Source organism: Aspergillus aculeatinus (genome assembly GCF_003184765.1).
Source record: "Aspergillus aculeatinus CBS 121060 unplaced genomic scaffold BO66scaffold_49, whole genome shotgun sequence".
Classification (NCBI taxonomy): Eukaryota; Fungi; Ascomycota; class Eurotiomycetes; order Eurotiales; family Aspergillaceae; genus Aspergillus; species Aspergillus aculeatinus.
In genome coordinates this window covers 289,257-304,555 of record NW_020291518.1, presented here as the reverse complement: position 1 = coordinate 304,555, position 15,299 = coordinate 289,257, and the positions used below count along the sequence as shown (strand labels likewise).

Here is a 15,299-nt window from a genome sequence, read left to right as displayed (position 1 = left end):
GGCCAAGGCGGAAATCCCGCGGCAGAAAATGATCGCGAGAAAAAAAAAGTGCTGCAATCCGACGAAGTTTGTATCCTCCTCCTCTCTAATTGAATCCCATAACCAGAGTTCCTTTGGCGGTAGGGCTCAGCATGGACGCTAGACCTGCCTACGAGGGGACTCTTGATGAGTCCCGCCTATTTGCGAAGCTTCCGAATGAGATTGCGGAACTCATTCACACAGCTTCTGGGACCCAATACCTGAATGCGCTTGCGGTTGGCGCATTGAGGCCCGGATGTACAGAAGGCTTCTTTTGCCTGTACGAACCGATCTTTGTGGATTTGGCAGCGCGGTGGCTCTTATCCGACTCTCAGCTAGATCAAATCGATATCCTTTCCGCATTCTCTCGAGTACTACCGTTTGCGCCAAACCTCCGACCTTTTGCAAGCCAATATGCCATTGCTCGGGCTGGACCTCTATCGGCTTTGGCTGCGTGTGATGAGCAAACCCTTTCACAAATAAACGATGCCACCATCCGGAGCCTCTTGTTAGCGATCTTTAGGCTTCTTTCCTACGACCCAGAAGTCTTCTCAAAGGCTGTATCGCCCTCTCAGCTTCAATCGCTATTCCAACACCGCGACCGATCCGTTAGATACCTCTCCATACGATGCTTCGCCCTATACATGCGAGCAGCGGATGCTGCTCTGGAGGAATTGATCAAAACTCATTTTGCAGACGATATCGTCGAGGGCGAATGGGAGGGGACCACAATCGACCACCGGTGTCTTGGCTTGTGGGAAGAACGTCGGTGGAACACATTGGAGAAGCAGGTTCAGCTCGCCAGGTCGAACCGGTCTACCCCCGATACTCTTTCGCAGATTGAGAAGCTTCGAGAATATTTCACTTCTAGAACCGCCGAAATCTGCGGAGTGTTGGTCCCACGACAAAATAATACTCCTTCTCAACCGTCCTCGATTGTGAAAACGCCGACCGCCGTTGGAAACTTGCGGAAAATCGCAACAGCACTAATATCCGCTAGGCCTATGTTGCTGGTTGGTTTACCGAACTCGGGGAAAACGACATTAATCAACGATGTCGCCGCAACCATGGGCCAGGCGGAGACGATGGTCACGCTACACTTGAATGAACAGACCGATGCAAAGAGTCTTCTGGGAATGTATTCGACCTCACCAGCTACAGGCTCTTTCGCCTGGCAACCCGGTGTTTTGACCAAGGCGGCAAGGGAGGGCCGTTGGATCCTGATCGAAGATTTAGATCGCGCGCCTTCCGAAGTTATTGGCCTTATTCTTCCTATCATCGAGCGGGGAGAGTTGACCATAGCTAGCAGGAAGGAAAGAATCAAATGCGCAGAAGGATTCAAGATCATCGCGACCATGAAGTCTTCATACAACATTGCGGGTGAAGAAATTGCCCCGAGCACCAACATCCTAGGAAGCAGGTTGTGGCAGCGTGTGCAGATTGACTCTCTCGCGATCGACGAAATTCGAGAAGTCATCACGCAGAAATATTCTCTCCTAGAATCTCGGGTGGCCACTATCATGGACGTCTACCAGAGACTTTGTGCCTCTTTCCACGGAAGCCTGGCTATCAAGAGTTCTCAGGGACGAACTCCTGGTCTTCGTGATCTAATCAAGCTCTGTAGCCGAATGCACAGGCGGCTTCAGCGCTTGGGGGCGAAAACCGGCTACGAAGCGACGCCAGAGGGTGCTGAGGATGAAATATTCCTTGACGTCGTGGATGTGTTTTTGAAATATATCCCCGAAAAGACCCTGGCGGATTCCCTTTCCTTGGTTGTTGCTGAAGCCCTGCAAATTTCACCGCAGCGGGCACGCTTCTGTATGCACGAGAGAACGCCTACTTATTCTGACCAAGGCAATAGCCTCACGCTTGGAAGAGAAACATGTCGCAAGATAAAAGTCCCGGCCGGATCTCTCTCGAAAGCTGCTACCTCCTCGTCTCGCTTTGCGTCAACGAGAGCTGCTTTGGGTTTGATGGAGCAAGTTGCCGCTTCTGTGCAAATGGCCGAGCCTGTCCTTCTCGTCGGAGAGACGGGTATTGGTAAAACCACTGTCATTCAACAGCTTGCTACGCTGATGCGACAGAAGCTCACAGTGGTCAACTTGTCCCAGCAGAGTGAAAGCACTGATTTGCTTGGTGGCTTCAAGCCAGTCAACATTCGCACAATGGCCGTACCGATGCATGATGAGTTTGTCTCTCTCTTTGAATTGACATTCTCGGCAAAGAAGAACCAAAAGTTTCTCCATTCTGTCGCCAAGAGTGTCACTGCAGGGAACTGGGCTCGCCTAGTACACCTTTGGCATGAAGCAGTCCGATTGGCTGATGGAGTATTCAAGTCAGATCAGGGCTCTCAAGGTGCCGAGGAACAACCCGCGAAGAAGAGAAAGTTGGATTCACCTAAATACCAACTCTTGCGGCAGAGATGGGACAGATTCGCAGCGCAGCTCAATGATTTCGAGTCGCAGGTATCTCAAGGAGATGCAAAGTTTGCCTTTGCCTTCGTTCAAGGAAAGATTGTCCGAGCGCTGCGTAATGGGGAGTGGGTTCTTCTTGATGAGGTCAACCTTGCTTCACCAGATACTCTCGAGAACATCGCCAGTCTTCTCCACCATGGTAGCGAAGGTTCACCGTCCGTCTTGCTCTCCGAAGCAGGTGATGTGGAGCGCGTCTTTGGTCACCCTGATTTCCGTATCTTTGGTGCCATGAATCCCGCGACTGATGCAGGCAAAAAGGACCTACCCCCTGGTCTGCGATCAAGGTTCACGGAATTCTATGTGCAATCACCGGATAGCGACCTGGACGACCTGCTCTCTCTGATTCAGAAGTACCTTGGCGATTTGGCGTTGACTGATGCGAGGGCAGTCCCGGATCTTGGACAGCTCTACATGGAAGCTAAGAAGCTTAATACGGAGAACAAGCTCACTGATGGTGCTGGACAGCGTCCACACTTCAGCATCAGAACACTCGTCAGAGCGCTCGTCTACGTAGCCGATCATGCACATATCTACGGCTTGCGTCGAGCAATCTACGAGGGATTCTCTATGAGTTTCCTTACCGTTCTCAGTCAAGAGTCGGAGCGTTTGTTAGCACCTTTGCTCGAGAAGCACATCTTCAGCAACGTCAAGAATTCCAGAGCACTCCTGGGCCAGACACCCAAACCACCAAACGACGGAAATGACTACGTGCAATTCAAGCATTACTGGATGCGTCGGGGTCATCTGCAACCCGAAGAACAACCGCACTATATCATCACACCATTCATCGAGAAGAACCTGAAGAATTTGGTCCGAGCAAGCTCCACGCGCCGCTTTCCCGTTTTGCTGCAGGGTCCGACGTCTGCTGGTAAGACTAGTATGATCGAGTTCCTTGCCAAGGTCTCGGGGAACCAATTCGTACGCATCAACAATCACGAGCACACTGATCTTCAAGAGTATTTGGGAACTTACGTCTCCAGCGACGATGGAACCCTCCGCTACCAAGAAGGTGTTTTGGTAGAGGCCCTGAGAAACGGTTACTGGATAGTTCTCGATGAATTGAACCTGGCACCTTCTGACGTCCTCGAAGCATTGAATCGTCTGTTGGATGATAACCGTGAGCTCTTCATCCCAGAAACTCAAGAAGTGGTGCGTCCGCATCCCAACTTCATGTTGTTCGCCACACAGAATCCCGCCGGTCTCTACGGTGGCCGAAAGGTGTTGTCTCGTGCCTTCCGGAATAGATTCTTGGAGCTTCATTTCGACGACATCCCTGAAAGCGAACTGGAATATATCTTGAAGGAGCGCTCACAGATTGCTCCTTCGTTCTGTACTCGGATAGTGTCGGTTTACCGCAAACTCTCCTTATTGCGCCAGGCCAATCGACTATTCGAACAGAAAAACAGTTTTGCAACCTTGCGTGATCTTTTTAGATGGGCGCTTCGTCGTGCTGATGATCGCGATCAATTGGCGATCAATGGTTTCATGCTGCTGGCAGAGCGAGTGCGCAATCCTCAGGAGAGGGCTGCAGTCAAGAGCGTGATCGAGGAGGTCATGAGAGTCCGGATTGACGAGGATGTCATCTATGGCGCCTCGGAGATGGAGAAGCGTGCTCCTAATCTTGCACAGCTAGCTCCGGGAATTGTGTGGACCAAGGCGATGCGCCGACTGTTCGTTCTTGTCTCCACCGCTCTCGAGAATAACGAGCCTATTCTGCTTGTAGGTGAGACTGGATGTGGTAAGACTCAGCTATGCCAAGCAGTTGCCGAGATTTGCAGAAAACAACTGTATATCATCAACGCACATGTGAATTTGGAAACGGGTGATCTTATTGGTGCTCAAAGACCCGTTAGGAATAGGGCATCAATCGAAAGCCAGCTACTCAGCGACCTACGAACTATTTTCTCGCAGGATGATCAGTCAGCGTCTGTCGATGATCTGAAACAGGCTTTTGGTGCTCTCAGCGCAGAGCAACTGCAAGCGCTGGACCCTGAGTTGAGACTTCGAGTCGAAAAGAACCTCGCTCGGTTGAACGCCTTGTTTGAATGGTCTGATGGAAGTTTGATCACGGCTATGAAAACGGGCCAGTTCTTCCTTCTCGATGAGATTTCACTCGCCGACGATTCTGTTTTGGAGAGGTTGAACAGTGTTCTGGAGCCTCATCGCTCCATTCTTCTTGCCGAAAAGGGCCCGATTGACTCCATGGTGGTTGCTCACGAGGGCTTCCAGTTTCTGTCTACCATGAATCCTGGAGGTGATTATGGAAAGCGCGAGCTTTCTGCCGCTCTTCGCAACCGTATGACGGAAATATGGGCTCCCCAGCTTTCTGAAGACGAGGACATTCTGCCGATTCTTCGGATGAAGCTTCAGCTAGACTCGGTGCATCTGCCTAAGGCGATGCTGCAGTTCGCCAAGTGGTTCAAAACGACATTCCAAAACTCCACGACATCTTCGCTTTCCATCCGTGATCTCCTTGGCTGGGTCGAGTTCGTCAACAGATGTCAGAGCTCTGATCCCATGTTCGCGGTGGTGCAGGGTGCCGCAATGGTGTTTGTCGACACCTTGGGCGCTAATCCTGCAGCAATCCTCGCGACAGCTTTGAATGACCTTGAAGGCAATCGTCGTTTGTGTCTAGACAAGCTGCAAGAGCTTTTCGATGTTGATGCCTCCAACATTTACTTGCAAAAGTCGACTATTGACACGGATAGCACCTCCCTTCGTGTTGGACCTTTCAATCTTCCCATCAATGCACAAGGAAGACCTGACCCCGAATTCATTATGGATGCTCCTACTACCATCGGCAACTCAGTGAGAATTGCCCGAGGATTGCAGCTCCCAAAGCCTATCCTTCTGGAGGGAAGCCCGGGTGTTGGAAAGACGACGCTAGTGACTGCGCTTGCTAAAGCTCTCGGAAAGCCACTCACTCGAATTAATCTTTCTGAGCAAACAGATCTGACGGACCTTTTTGGGTCTGATGTCCCAGTGGAAGGAGGCGATGTTGGGCAGTTCGCTTGGCGTGATGCACCATTCCTGCAAGCAATGCAACGTGGTGACTGGGTTCTTCTCGATGAGATGAATCTGGCTTCTCAGTCTGTTCTTGAAGGATTGAATGCTTGCTTGGACCATCGTCAGATGGTATATGTTGCTGAACTCGATCAAACATTCAAGAGACACCCCGACTTTGTCCTCTTCGCTGCGCAGAACCCGCATCATCAGGGTGGTGGCCGGAAAGGTCTTCCCGCGTCCTTTGTCAACAGATTTACTGTGGTATATGCCGATAGTTTCACCGACACTGATTTGAGGCGAATCTGTGCCAAGCTATTCCCTGGAAGTCCCGCCACCCAGACTGACAAGCTCGTCGAGTTCGTCTCACTGCTTAACAAAGCTATTCAAGAGCGAAGACTAGGCGCGTTGGGTGGCCCCTGGGAGGTCAACTTGCGAGACATCCAGAGGTGGCTTCAGTTGGCCGATCGAGGGAACCTGCAAGTACCTGCCGTCCATTTCCTGGACATTATCATCTCTCAGCGGTTCAGAAGTGAGGAAGACCGCAGCGTGGTGTCTCAGTTGTTTGGGAAGGTCTTCGGAGATTCTCTTACGGCCCCGAAAAGCTATTACCATAATCTGACACCAGGCTACATGCAGGTTGGACTTGGCTTCATGCGGCGTGATTCAGTCTTACAGCAGACCTCGGATCCCCAAATGCAGATTCTCCCAGGGGACTTGTCGGTCCTGGAATCACTAATGCTGTGTGTCGAGCAATCCTGGCCGAGCATTTTGGTGGGATCATCAGGTTGTGGCAAGACAACCCTCATCAGGAAGCTCGCCGCGCTGAACGGAGCCAGCTTGGTTGAATTGGCACTGAGCGCTGATACAGACACCATGGATCTTGTCGGTGGGTTTGAACAAATTGATTACAAGAGGGAAGTCTCGTCCTTGCTCCTGGAGATCTCGCAGTATCTTCAGCGACAAATTATTTCCGCGTATGCCTCGAGAGACACTGCGGACCTTTCGTCTATTCCTCTTCAGCTCTATGAGACTCTACAGAGCCCGGACGTGTCGCTTGATAATGTGGTTGCTTCGCTTGTGAAGCTGTATGAATCTTACCCCCAACCTCTTCTTCAGGATTATGCCAACCGGGCTCAGCGCCTATCAGGCATTTCCGACAAGATGGACAAAATGAAAGTCGGGTTTGAGTGGACAGAGGGTGTCTTGACGCAGGCAGTTCAGAATGGACAGTGGGTTGTTCTTGACAATGCGAATCTTTGCAACCCGTCAGTCCTCGACAGATTGAACTCGTTGACGGAGCCTAACGGAACTCTGATCCTGAACGAACAACGTACAGAGGATGGAAATGCTCGAATTATCAAGCCGCACCCTGATTTCAGGCTCTTCTTGACTATGGACCCTCGCCACGGCGAGCTGTCTCGGGCGATGCGGAATCGTTGTGTTGAGATCTCATTCTTGCCGCAGGAAGATTTGAATTTCGCAATCTCCTCTGTGCCTGCTTACACCTGCCAATCCTCACTATACCGTCTTCGGTCCCTGTGGAATCTGGACGTTACCACGGCTCTCGAGGGCGATGAGTCCGTTTCTCTCCTCCATGAAGCGTGCTTGGATCATCTCTCGATCGCGGACGTATCATATCTTCAGCGCGTACAGGGGCTCCTCCCGTTCTATTCCTCAGTCAATGCGGACGATCCACTTCTGGCAGCCCTGCAGCGGTATCTCTCCGTCATACATGACAATTCGTCTTGCAGACCTTTTGACTGTATCAAAGCGGACTTCGCAGTTGGTTTTGCCTCGGTCGCCACGCAGGGCATTTATCAACCCCTTCATCCTCTGGTGAACGAACCTCTTGCGTCGATAATGCACCAAAGTGTTCCTCTTGGCTGGCTCATGGTCCTGGCACAACTCCAAGAGTCTAAGCTCGGCTTGCAGGGCCTGAGGCAGGGCTTATTGCGGGCCAACGAATCCGGAAAGCATCTCAAGCCAAGCCAAATGAACAGCTTGGAACGCTCTCTCGCCTCTGGCCGCATCCCTTCTTTGATGAAAGATGCAACTCAGCCAGTGGGAGCCTTTTTGTCCGACTGCGGCCAGGCTGTCTACGATTTTATCCAGAGCTTAGATCAAAGCGTGTTTCAAGTTTCCGAAGTGGTCCCTGCACTTCGTGCAATGATCAATTTCTGCTCCGATATCTACAATTTGACTACCGCGAGCGAGGTGGACCAGGGCGAGTTCCAGATTTACCTTCAGCTTGGAAGAGAATTGTCTGCCTCGTTGCTTGACGGGTGGGCCCCTTTGAAACCACTGGGTCTGGCGTTTTCCCAAGCTCTTGATCGTTTCCATGAGAACTGGGCATTGACCACAGGTCTGAGCATGCAGAGACTCTGGGAGTCGTGGAGGCCAGCTACCTCTGCTACCCAGGACCAACTGAGTGCTCTTCTGGAGTTGGAGAATATTGCTCTTGAGTTTACTCAAATTGCTACCAAGACACATCTTGATTTGTCTCAATTGAGCCAGGTCCGCAAGTCTTTGATTGCAGCTCAGGAAGCCATTCTTTCGAGCGGCCATGAGGGATACCCAGTCCAGGTAAGAACATCTGTGATTATTCATTATGCTCTTCATTGCTAACATATTTCAGGACCTACGACAAACAGTCGTGGACCTCGCAGCTTGCGTGCCAGATGCAGATGCATTGCAAAAGCCCTACTTCTCTACCGAGTTCGAGGTGTTATGTCAATATCACGATCTCTCCTCACTACGTAACGGCCAGACAGTCGAGGACCAAGTCGTGCAATCAATTCTGCCGCTACTTGCTGGACGTCCCGCCAGGCCCCTTGATGCTTCAAGCTTGAAGACTCAAATCCCTGTCATCCTGAACAGGCTCTCTTTATACGCGGGAAGTGAACCTTCGTCGGCTTTCGGCGCTGCAGTCAGTGGAACTTTGTCTCTGTCGCTGTTGGAAAGATTGGCCTACGTTGGAACCACAAGCCTGGGCCAGATGAATGCTTTGGAGATGGAGAAGAAAACACTTTCCAAGGCCTTGACCCTTACGAGTGGCGAGCTTGCCATTAATCAGGCCATGTTTCTTCGACAAGCAATGGCAAGGTTGACTACTGAGCTTGTCATGCTTCACAAAGATTTCTTCGAGCCGAAATCTCTGGAGCAGATTCTTTCTATCCTCCGTGGTGTCGAATCTCAAGGATCACACAAGGGCTTCTCGCTGCCGAGCATTAACTTGGCCTCGAACCTGCCAGACAACCACTTTTTCAAGAGCTTCGCTCAAAGCCAGCTTCCGCGCCTATTGTCGTCCCTGATGACAGAACAGATGGATAGCACAGGCGCCGGCATCGTTCAGTTGGCTGTCATTCTCTTGCAGCTTTTTGTTCCAGATAAGCCATTTGATCCCTCATTGGGCTTGGTTGTTCAGAGGAAGAGACATGCCCAGCGCTCGATGGAGCTAACGGCAAGAGGTAAAGCTATCTCGTCATTTGAGGTCGGCTTCTCTGGACAATCGTCCAATTTGCGACAGGAAATCATGCAGGGAGAACTGCGCAACCTCGGCGCGGCACCCCCGCCTTCTTCTGTCACCAGACCGCAGACCTCCGAACTCAATATTCTTCATGGCGAGTTCTCTAGTCTCGTGAGATCAGTCCTTGAGCGCCACCCGGAGTACATCAAATTTGCGGGAGACGACAGCGATGCGGAGTCACAGCGGATGGTTGGTCTTCTTCGTGAAAATATTCGCCAGCTCAGTAGACGCCTTACGACGAACTACCGCTCCTACGACGACATCACGACTCTAGTCGTTCGGTTTCTACAACTTCTTGACTTGGGTCTGTTCCTTTCCTCGAGCAAGTCTCGCCAGTCCAGTGATGCGCAAATCATCAAAGCCATTAGGGAGACCACTCCGTTCCTTGGGGGCCTCGTGCACCCCATGTCTGGTAGCATTCACAAGGAGTCTCACTTTGAATCTAGTCTGAACACTGATCTATGGTTCCACGAATTATCGGCGCTCAGAGTGGCTGAGAACGCGGACAAGGGGCTGATATCCACTCGGAACGGACGCGACACTCTTCGTCGTTTGTTCGAACAGTTCCATGCTCTCTGGAAAGTTAAGTTGCGAGAGGACCAAGAGGAAGAAGCTCGTAAGAACGAACTGTATCATTACAAGGGATCTTGGGAGGATGCAGAGGAAGTCGACGAGAACGAGTTGCGTCAACTGTTCCCAACGTACGATGAGAATGCAGATGAAGAAGGAAAGGTGTCCAGCCGTGTCGACCCCAAAGCAATTTCCGTCCGACTTGCATCTTTGCACGCTAAGCTCTTCAACTCCGAAAACCAAGCGGAAGTCTTGTCGGCCTATGTCAAGCAATCATCTCTGTTACTGGGCTCCTTACGATCGGACAACGGCTCATTGACCATTGATGGCCAACCCAAGGAGCAACTTTCCGGCGTTCTTCTGCTGCTTGAGGATGCTCTGAAATCAGGCGAAGTCATCTCGGGGAAGAATTACAACTTCTACGTGGATTCGAATATGGTCGAAGCTAAGAAGCTTGTTGACCTAACTCTGTCGACGAAAGCTCGGTTTGCTCAAATCCAGAAGTCCTGGCCCGACCACGCAGTTCTCGCAGACGTAATTCAATGCTGCAGAGAAATTCTCCAGTTCAAGCACACTGAACCTGTCGCTAAATTCCTTACCAAGGTTGAAAAGCTTCACAGCCTTGTGTATGAATGGCAGTTGGTGGCAAGCAGAGAATACTCAGCAGCCTCCCTGTATGACGAGATCACAGGCACTATCATTGGCTGGCGGCGACTTGAATTGACCACCTGGGCGAAACTCTTGGACTTGGAGAACGACAAATGCCTCAAGGATGTCAGCTCATGGTGGTTCATCACTTACGAGGCCTTGGTCCGGGCTCCGATCCAGATCGCTGAATCCGGTGAAATGGAGCTGAAAGACCACATTCAAGAGGTTACCGCAACCCTGGAGCAGTTCTTCCGCTCCACCACTGTTGGACAATATAGCGAGCGTCTCCGACTGATTAAGAACTTTCAGTCCTTGTTGCTGCTCTATGTGGAAGATCTTCCGTCCTTGAGTCAACTCACGTCTGCTCTCGACAATTTCCTCCAGCGTTACAGACAGTTTGAGCCTCCTGTGCTTAAATTGTTGGCTGAAAAGAGGCAGGCACTTGAGAAGAATATTAAGGAGCAGATTCAGCTTGCTAGCTGGAAGGATACCAACATTGTCGCCCTCCGGGAAAGTGCTAGACGGTCACACGTCAAACTGTTCAAGTTGGTCCGCAAGTATAGAGAGGCTTTGGCCCAGCCAGCTCAGCCTATCCTGGAGCACGACATGCCAGAGGACAACGAGGATACGGCTGCTCCTCAACGATTGGTTCTTCCTTCCTTCGTCTTCCCCGAAGCCCTGGCGATGTGTCAGACGGAGGAGAAAGCCTGGATCGATAGACCACCTCGATTTAAGAACCCCGACAACACTGCTAGCAGCATGATGCAGGTGTATGGTTCGATCTCGAAAGAATTCGATGTTGCCGAAGACCTCGAAAGCTTTGTCAAATATGTCGTTGAGAGTATCAAGGAGTTCAAATCACAGACCCCGAAAACCTTGACGGAAGAGAACAAGGATGATGTCCAGCATCTCAAGGTCCAGAAGCGTCGTTTCTATGCTGACACGTTACACCGGATCTACGAAATGGGTGTGAAACGTAACGTCAACACCAGTTTGCTGGAGGCACAGGCATCTGTTCCCCAAGTCCTTGCCACCATTCCGGCTTTCGAAGCTGGCATCGCCGACGCGCAGTTACTTAAGAAGGCAGATTCATATTTCCACCGTTTCCTGGACCTGCTGCCTCGTGTCCGCTTAGCGGCGCGCGACTACTCTGAGGATCTTAGCAACGTCGAGATATCCAGAAGCTCGGGATCTGTGGAGCACCTTCTGCACCTCGTCCGTAAGCAGAGAACTTCGATCTCTCCCGCACTGTCTAATCTGAAGTCGCTTGATTCACTCCTTTCCAAGGTCGCCAACCTCTGGACCGCCGATCCCCTCTCTATCTTCAAGGCCCATTCGGGTTTCTCGAATGGAAGAGATGATATCACAAGGGCAGTTGCATGGCTGGCTCCTATTATCGGCCTGGCAATCACTGTCGTGGGACTTCACGCCAAGTTTTCGGGCATCAACTCTACAGGCGTGATTGAGAGCCTACAGGCTTGGAAAGACACGTTTGACCGCCTCAAGACCACACTGAGCCATCTCCCCGAGTTGCCTGAGGGAATGGCTTCACGTGTGCACAAGAACACCGTAGAGGAAGCTTGCACGGCTTTCACGAGGCTGAATTTTGACCTCGCCACGTGGACCGAGGAGCGCCCTGACCTGTCCTTTGTTCTGGGCCAGATCATCCCATGGTCGACGGTCAATGCCGTCGCATATGAGTCTGAGAGCCATGACCTTGGCGTTTCCATTGAAGAATACGACTCGAGTCTCATCGCAGCCGCTGACAAGATCCTTGTCAGTATCCAGAAGCTGAACGAAGCTCCGTCGCAAATCACCGCCCCTGGTGCGCTGTCCCGGAGTGACGACTTCTTCGTCCGGGCACTCAGGCTCCTTCGCATGGAGGACATCTCGACTTCCCTCAAGTCTGTCCTTGACAAGCTGCAGCACCTCCAGACTCGCTCGCCTTCCAGCCTCCCGTTTGCCATTGCCTTGACGGCGACCCTGTTGCCGATTCTGAATAAGTTCGCGCATATCTGTCGAGACGTGGTCGATCGCTACCTGACGGTGCACAAAGAGACATGTAAGATGTCTTACATCCTCGCTAAATCGTTCACGCAGATCGCATCGGAAGGCTTCTGTAGCCCGTCCGAACCGTCCACGGAGGAAAGCAAGTCTGGACAGTTGGAGAGTGGCACCGGTCTTGGCGAGGGAGAGGGGGCCGAAGATATCAGCAAGGATGTAGCCGACGACGAGGACCTGACGGAACTGGCCCAGGAGGACAAGCAGAAGACCGATGAAGAGATTGAGAACTCTGAAGATGCGGTCAACATGGATCAGGAGGAGATGCAAGGTGAAGAAGGCGAGAGGAAGGAGGGAGACGACGAGGATGACAATGAAAGCGGCTCAGACGAAGAGGATGATATTGATGAAGAGGTAGGCGATGTTGATGATCTCGATGCCTCGGCTGTCGATGAGAAGATGTGGGATGGCGAGCACGATGATCAGCAGAAGGAGACTGAGACCCAAGAGGGCAAGGGCGCGGCGGAGAATGATGAGCAGACAGCCGCGCCTGACCAGCAACCTGGCCAGGAAGCTGAGAAGGGTGAAAACAAGGAGGGTGAAGAGGAGGAAGAGGAAGAAGATGACGAAGAAGGTGAAGAAGCTCCTGATGAGGAGGGTGAGGCTGTTGGGCGTGAAGATATGGATGTTACCGATCCACATGCCAAGGAAGAAGAGGCGCTCGATCTTCCAGAGGAGATGCAACTGGATGGAGATGAGAAGGGTAATGAGGAGCCTGAGGAAGACGACGGCCTTGATGATGACATGATGGATAATGACCTCCCTCCTGCGGAAGAAGAGCAGCAAACGGAGGGAGACGGCGTCGAAGATGAGACCATGGAACAGGATGGGGAGGAGCAGGAGATTGATCAGACTGAGGAAGCTGGTCCCGATGACGAGCTGGGCGATGCGGACGAGGCTGAAGGTAATGATGAGGCAAATGAGGCCGGCGAAGAGGCAGAGGAAGAAGAGAAGCAGGAAGATGACTTCCTTGCCCAACGCGATGAGAACGAGGCTGCTGGCGAGGAGGTCGCACCTAGCGAAGCTGTCAACGGTGGCCTTGGAGCCGAGCAAGATCAGAACCAGGAGAAGGGCTCGTCCGGTAACGCGCAGCAGGAGAGTGGCTCCACCGATCCCTCTGACGAGAAAGAGCAGAAGACTGGCGCTGCACAGGAAGGAGATGAGAATCAAAGACATAAGGATGAAGGCGGCGCCAACGATTCCAACCCAGAGGATCCTCAACTCCAAGCGTTCAAGAAACTGGGCGACGTCCTCGAGCAATGGCATCGTCGACAGAAGGAGATAATGGATGCTTCCAAGCAGGAAGACGATGAGGCCGAAACTCGACTGCCTGAGGATACTGATATGGCGGATGCCGACTTCGAACATCTTGCGGATCAAGACGATGTTGCCGACACCCAAGCGCTTGGTCAGGCCAACGAAGAACAAGCCAAGGCTCTCGACCAGAACAAGGGCGTCGAATCGGATGTCAAGCCGGACGAGAACAATGAACTCCTGCCAGACATCACCGACGACAACATCCAGGATCTCCCCGAGCACCGTCTTGAAGACGAGATGCAGCTCGACCAGGGAAGCGCCCCCACTGAGTCGCAGACGGCCGGTGCTTTCATCCCTGGAAACCTTCAAAGCCAGGAGCGGGCAGATGCCACTGCAGGCCAGGAGGCAGCCGATGAGGAACTGGATGAGGTCGATGCACACCTGGCTGCAATCCACCTATCCTCGACCCTTCCCCCGCTTACGCCACGGGACGAAGCTCAACGACTCTGGTCGTACTATGAGTCTGCGACAACCGATCTCTCCTTATCGCTAACGGAGCAGCTGCGGCTTATCCTTGCCCCCACGCTTGCGACCAAACTCCGCGGTGACTTCCGCACCGGCAAGCGGCTCAACATCAAGCGGATCATCCCGTACATCGCCTCGCAGTACAAGCGGGACAAGATCTGGATGCGGCGGTCGATTCCCTCGAAGCGCAACTACCAGATCATGCTGGCGGTGGACGACAGTAAGTCCATGCTGGAGAGCGGCAGTGGGCAGCTGGCCTTCGAGACGCTGGCGCTCGTGGCGAAGAGTCTGAGCATGCTCGAGGCCGGCGACCTGTGCGTGCTCGGCTTTGGAAGCGAGGACCACGTGCGAGTGGCGCACGAGTTCGGCAAGCCGTTCTCCTCGGAGGCCGGCACGCAGGTCTTCCAGCACTTTAGCTACCAGCAGACGGGCACTAACGTGCGCAAGCTGATCGCCGACTCCATCGCGCTGTTCCGCGAGGCGCGCTGGAAGCAGTCCCCCGGCGGCGGCAACGCCGACCTGTGGCAGCTCGAGCTGATCATCTCCGACGGCATCTGCGAGGACCACGAGACCATCAGCCGCCTGGTGCGCCAGGCGCAGGAGGAGCGCATCATGATCGTCTTCATCATCGTCGACGCGGTCAAGGGCAGCTCCATCCTCGACCTCACCCAGGCCAGCTTCGAGCCGGACCTGGACAGCGGCAGCGGCGAGATGAAGCTGAAGATGAAGCGCTACCTCGAAGGATTCCCCTTCCCGTATTATCTGGTGGTGCGCGATGTGCGCGAGCTCCCCGCGGTTCTGGCGACGGCGCTGAAGCAGTGGTTCGCCGAGGTGGTGGATGTTTCTTCTTAGTGTTTCAACGGGTTGGTGTATCGTTAGAGTTAGATACAAAAGTTTTGGGTTAGCATTACTGTATATACTGGTTGCACATAGTTTAGCAAATAGATTTTCATTCATGATAGCTGCTTCGGAATGTAGACTTCAGCATAGAGTAGAATTAATCATTTGTTTCATGAACCAAAAGATCGTGCATGCACTCTAGCATGCCGCAAAGCAGCTGCGCAATTTTGCCCAACTTTGCTACAAGACACTCTAAGGTGCAGATTCTCCCACATAGATTACGTTTGCCATATCTTATTAGATTTACAAGGCAGTCCATCCCTATCCCTGGGAAAATAACCAATCAAATGGTAACTACATACACAGCCTGGACG

The 15,299-nt window shown here is 52.5% G+C and overlaps 1 protein-coding gene across 1 annotated transcript; it reads left to right on the top strand.

Annotated features, from left to right (window-relative positions):
* The first annotated feature begins 125 nt into the window (after nt 1-125).
* Nucleotides 126-15,000, top strand: BO66DRAFT_459365 (AAA family ATPase midasin). Its single transcript, XM_025652252.1, has 3 exons — nt 126-1,916; nt 1,998-8,081; nt 8,134-15,000. The coding sequence occupies exons 1-3, from the start codon at nt 132-134 to the stop codon at nt 14,935-14,937; spliced, it is 14,673 nt and encodes a 4,890-aa protein (XP_025500460.1). The 5' UTR covers nt 126-131; the 3' UTR covers nt 14,938-15,000.
* The last annotated feature ends 299 nt before the right edge of the window (nt 15,001-15,299 follow it).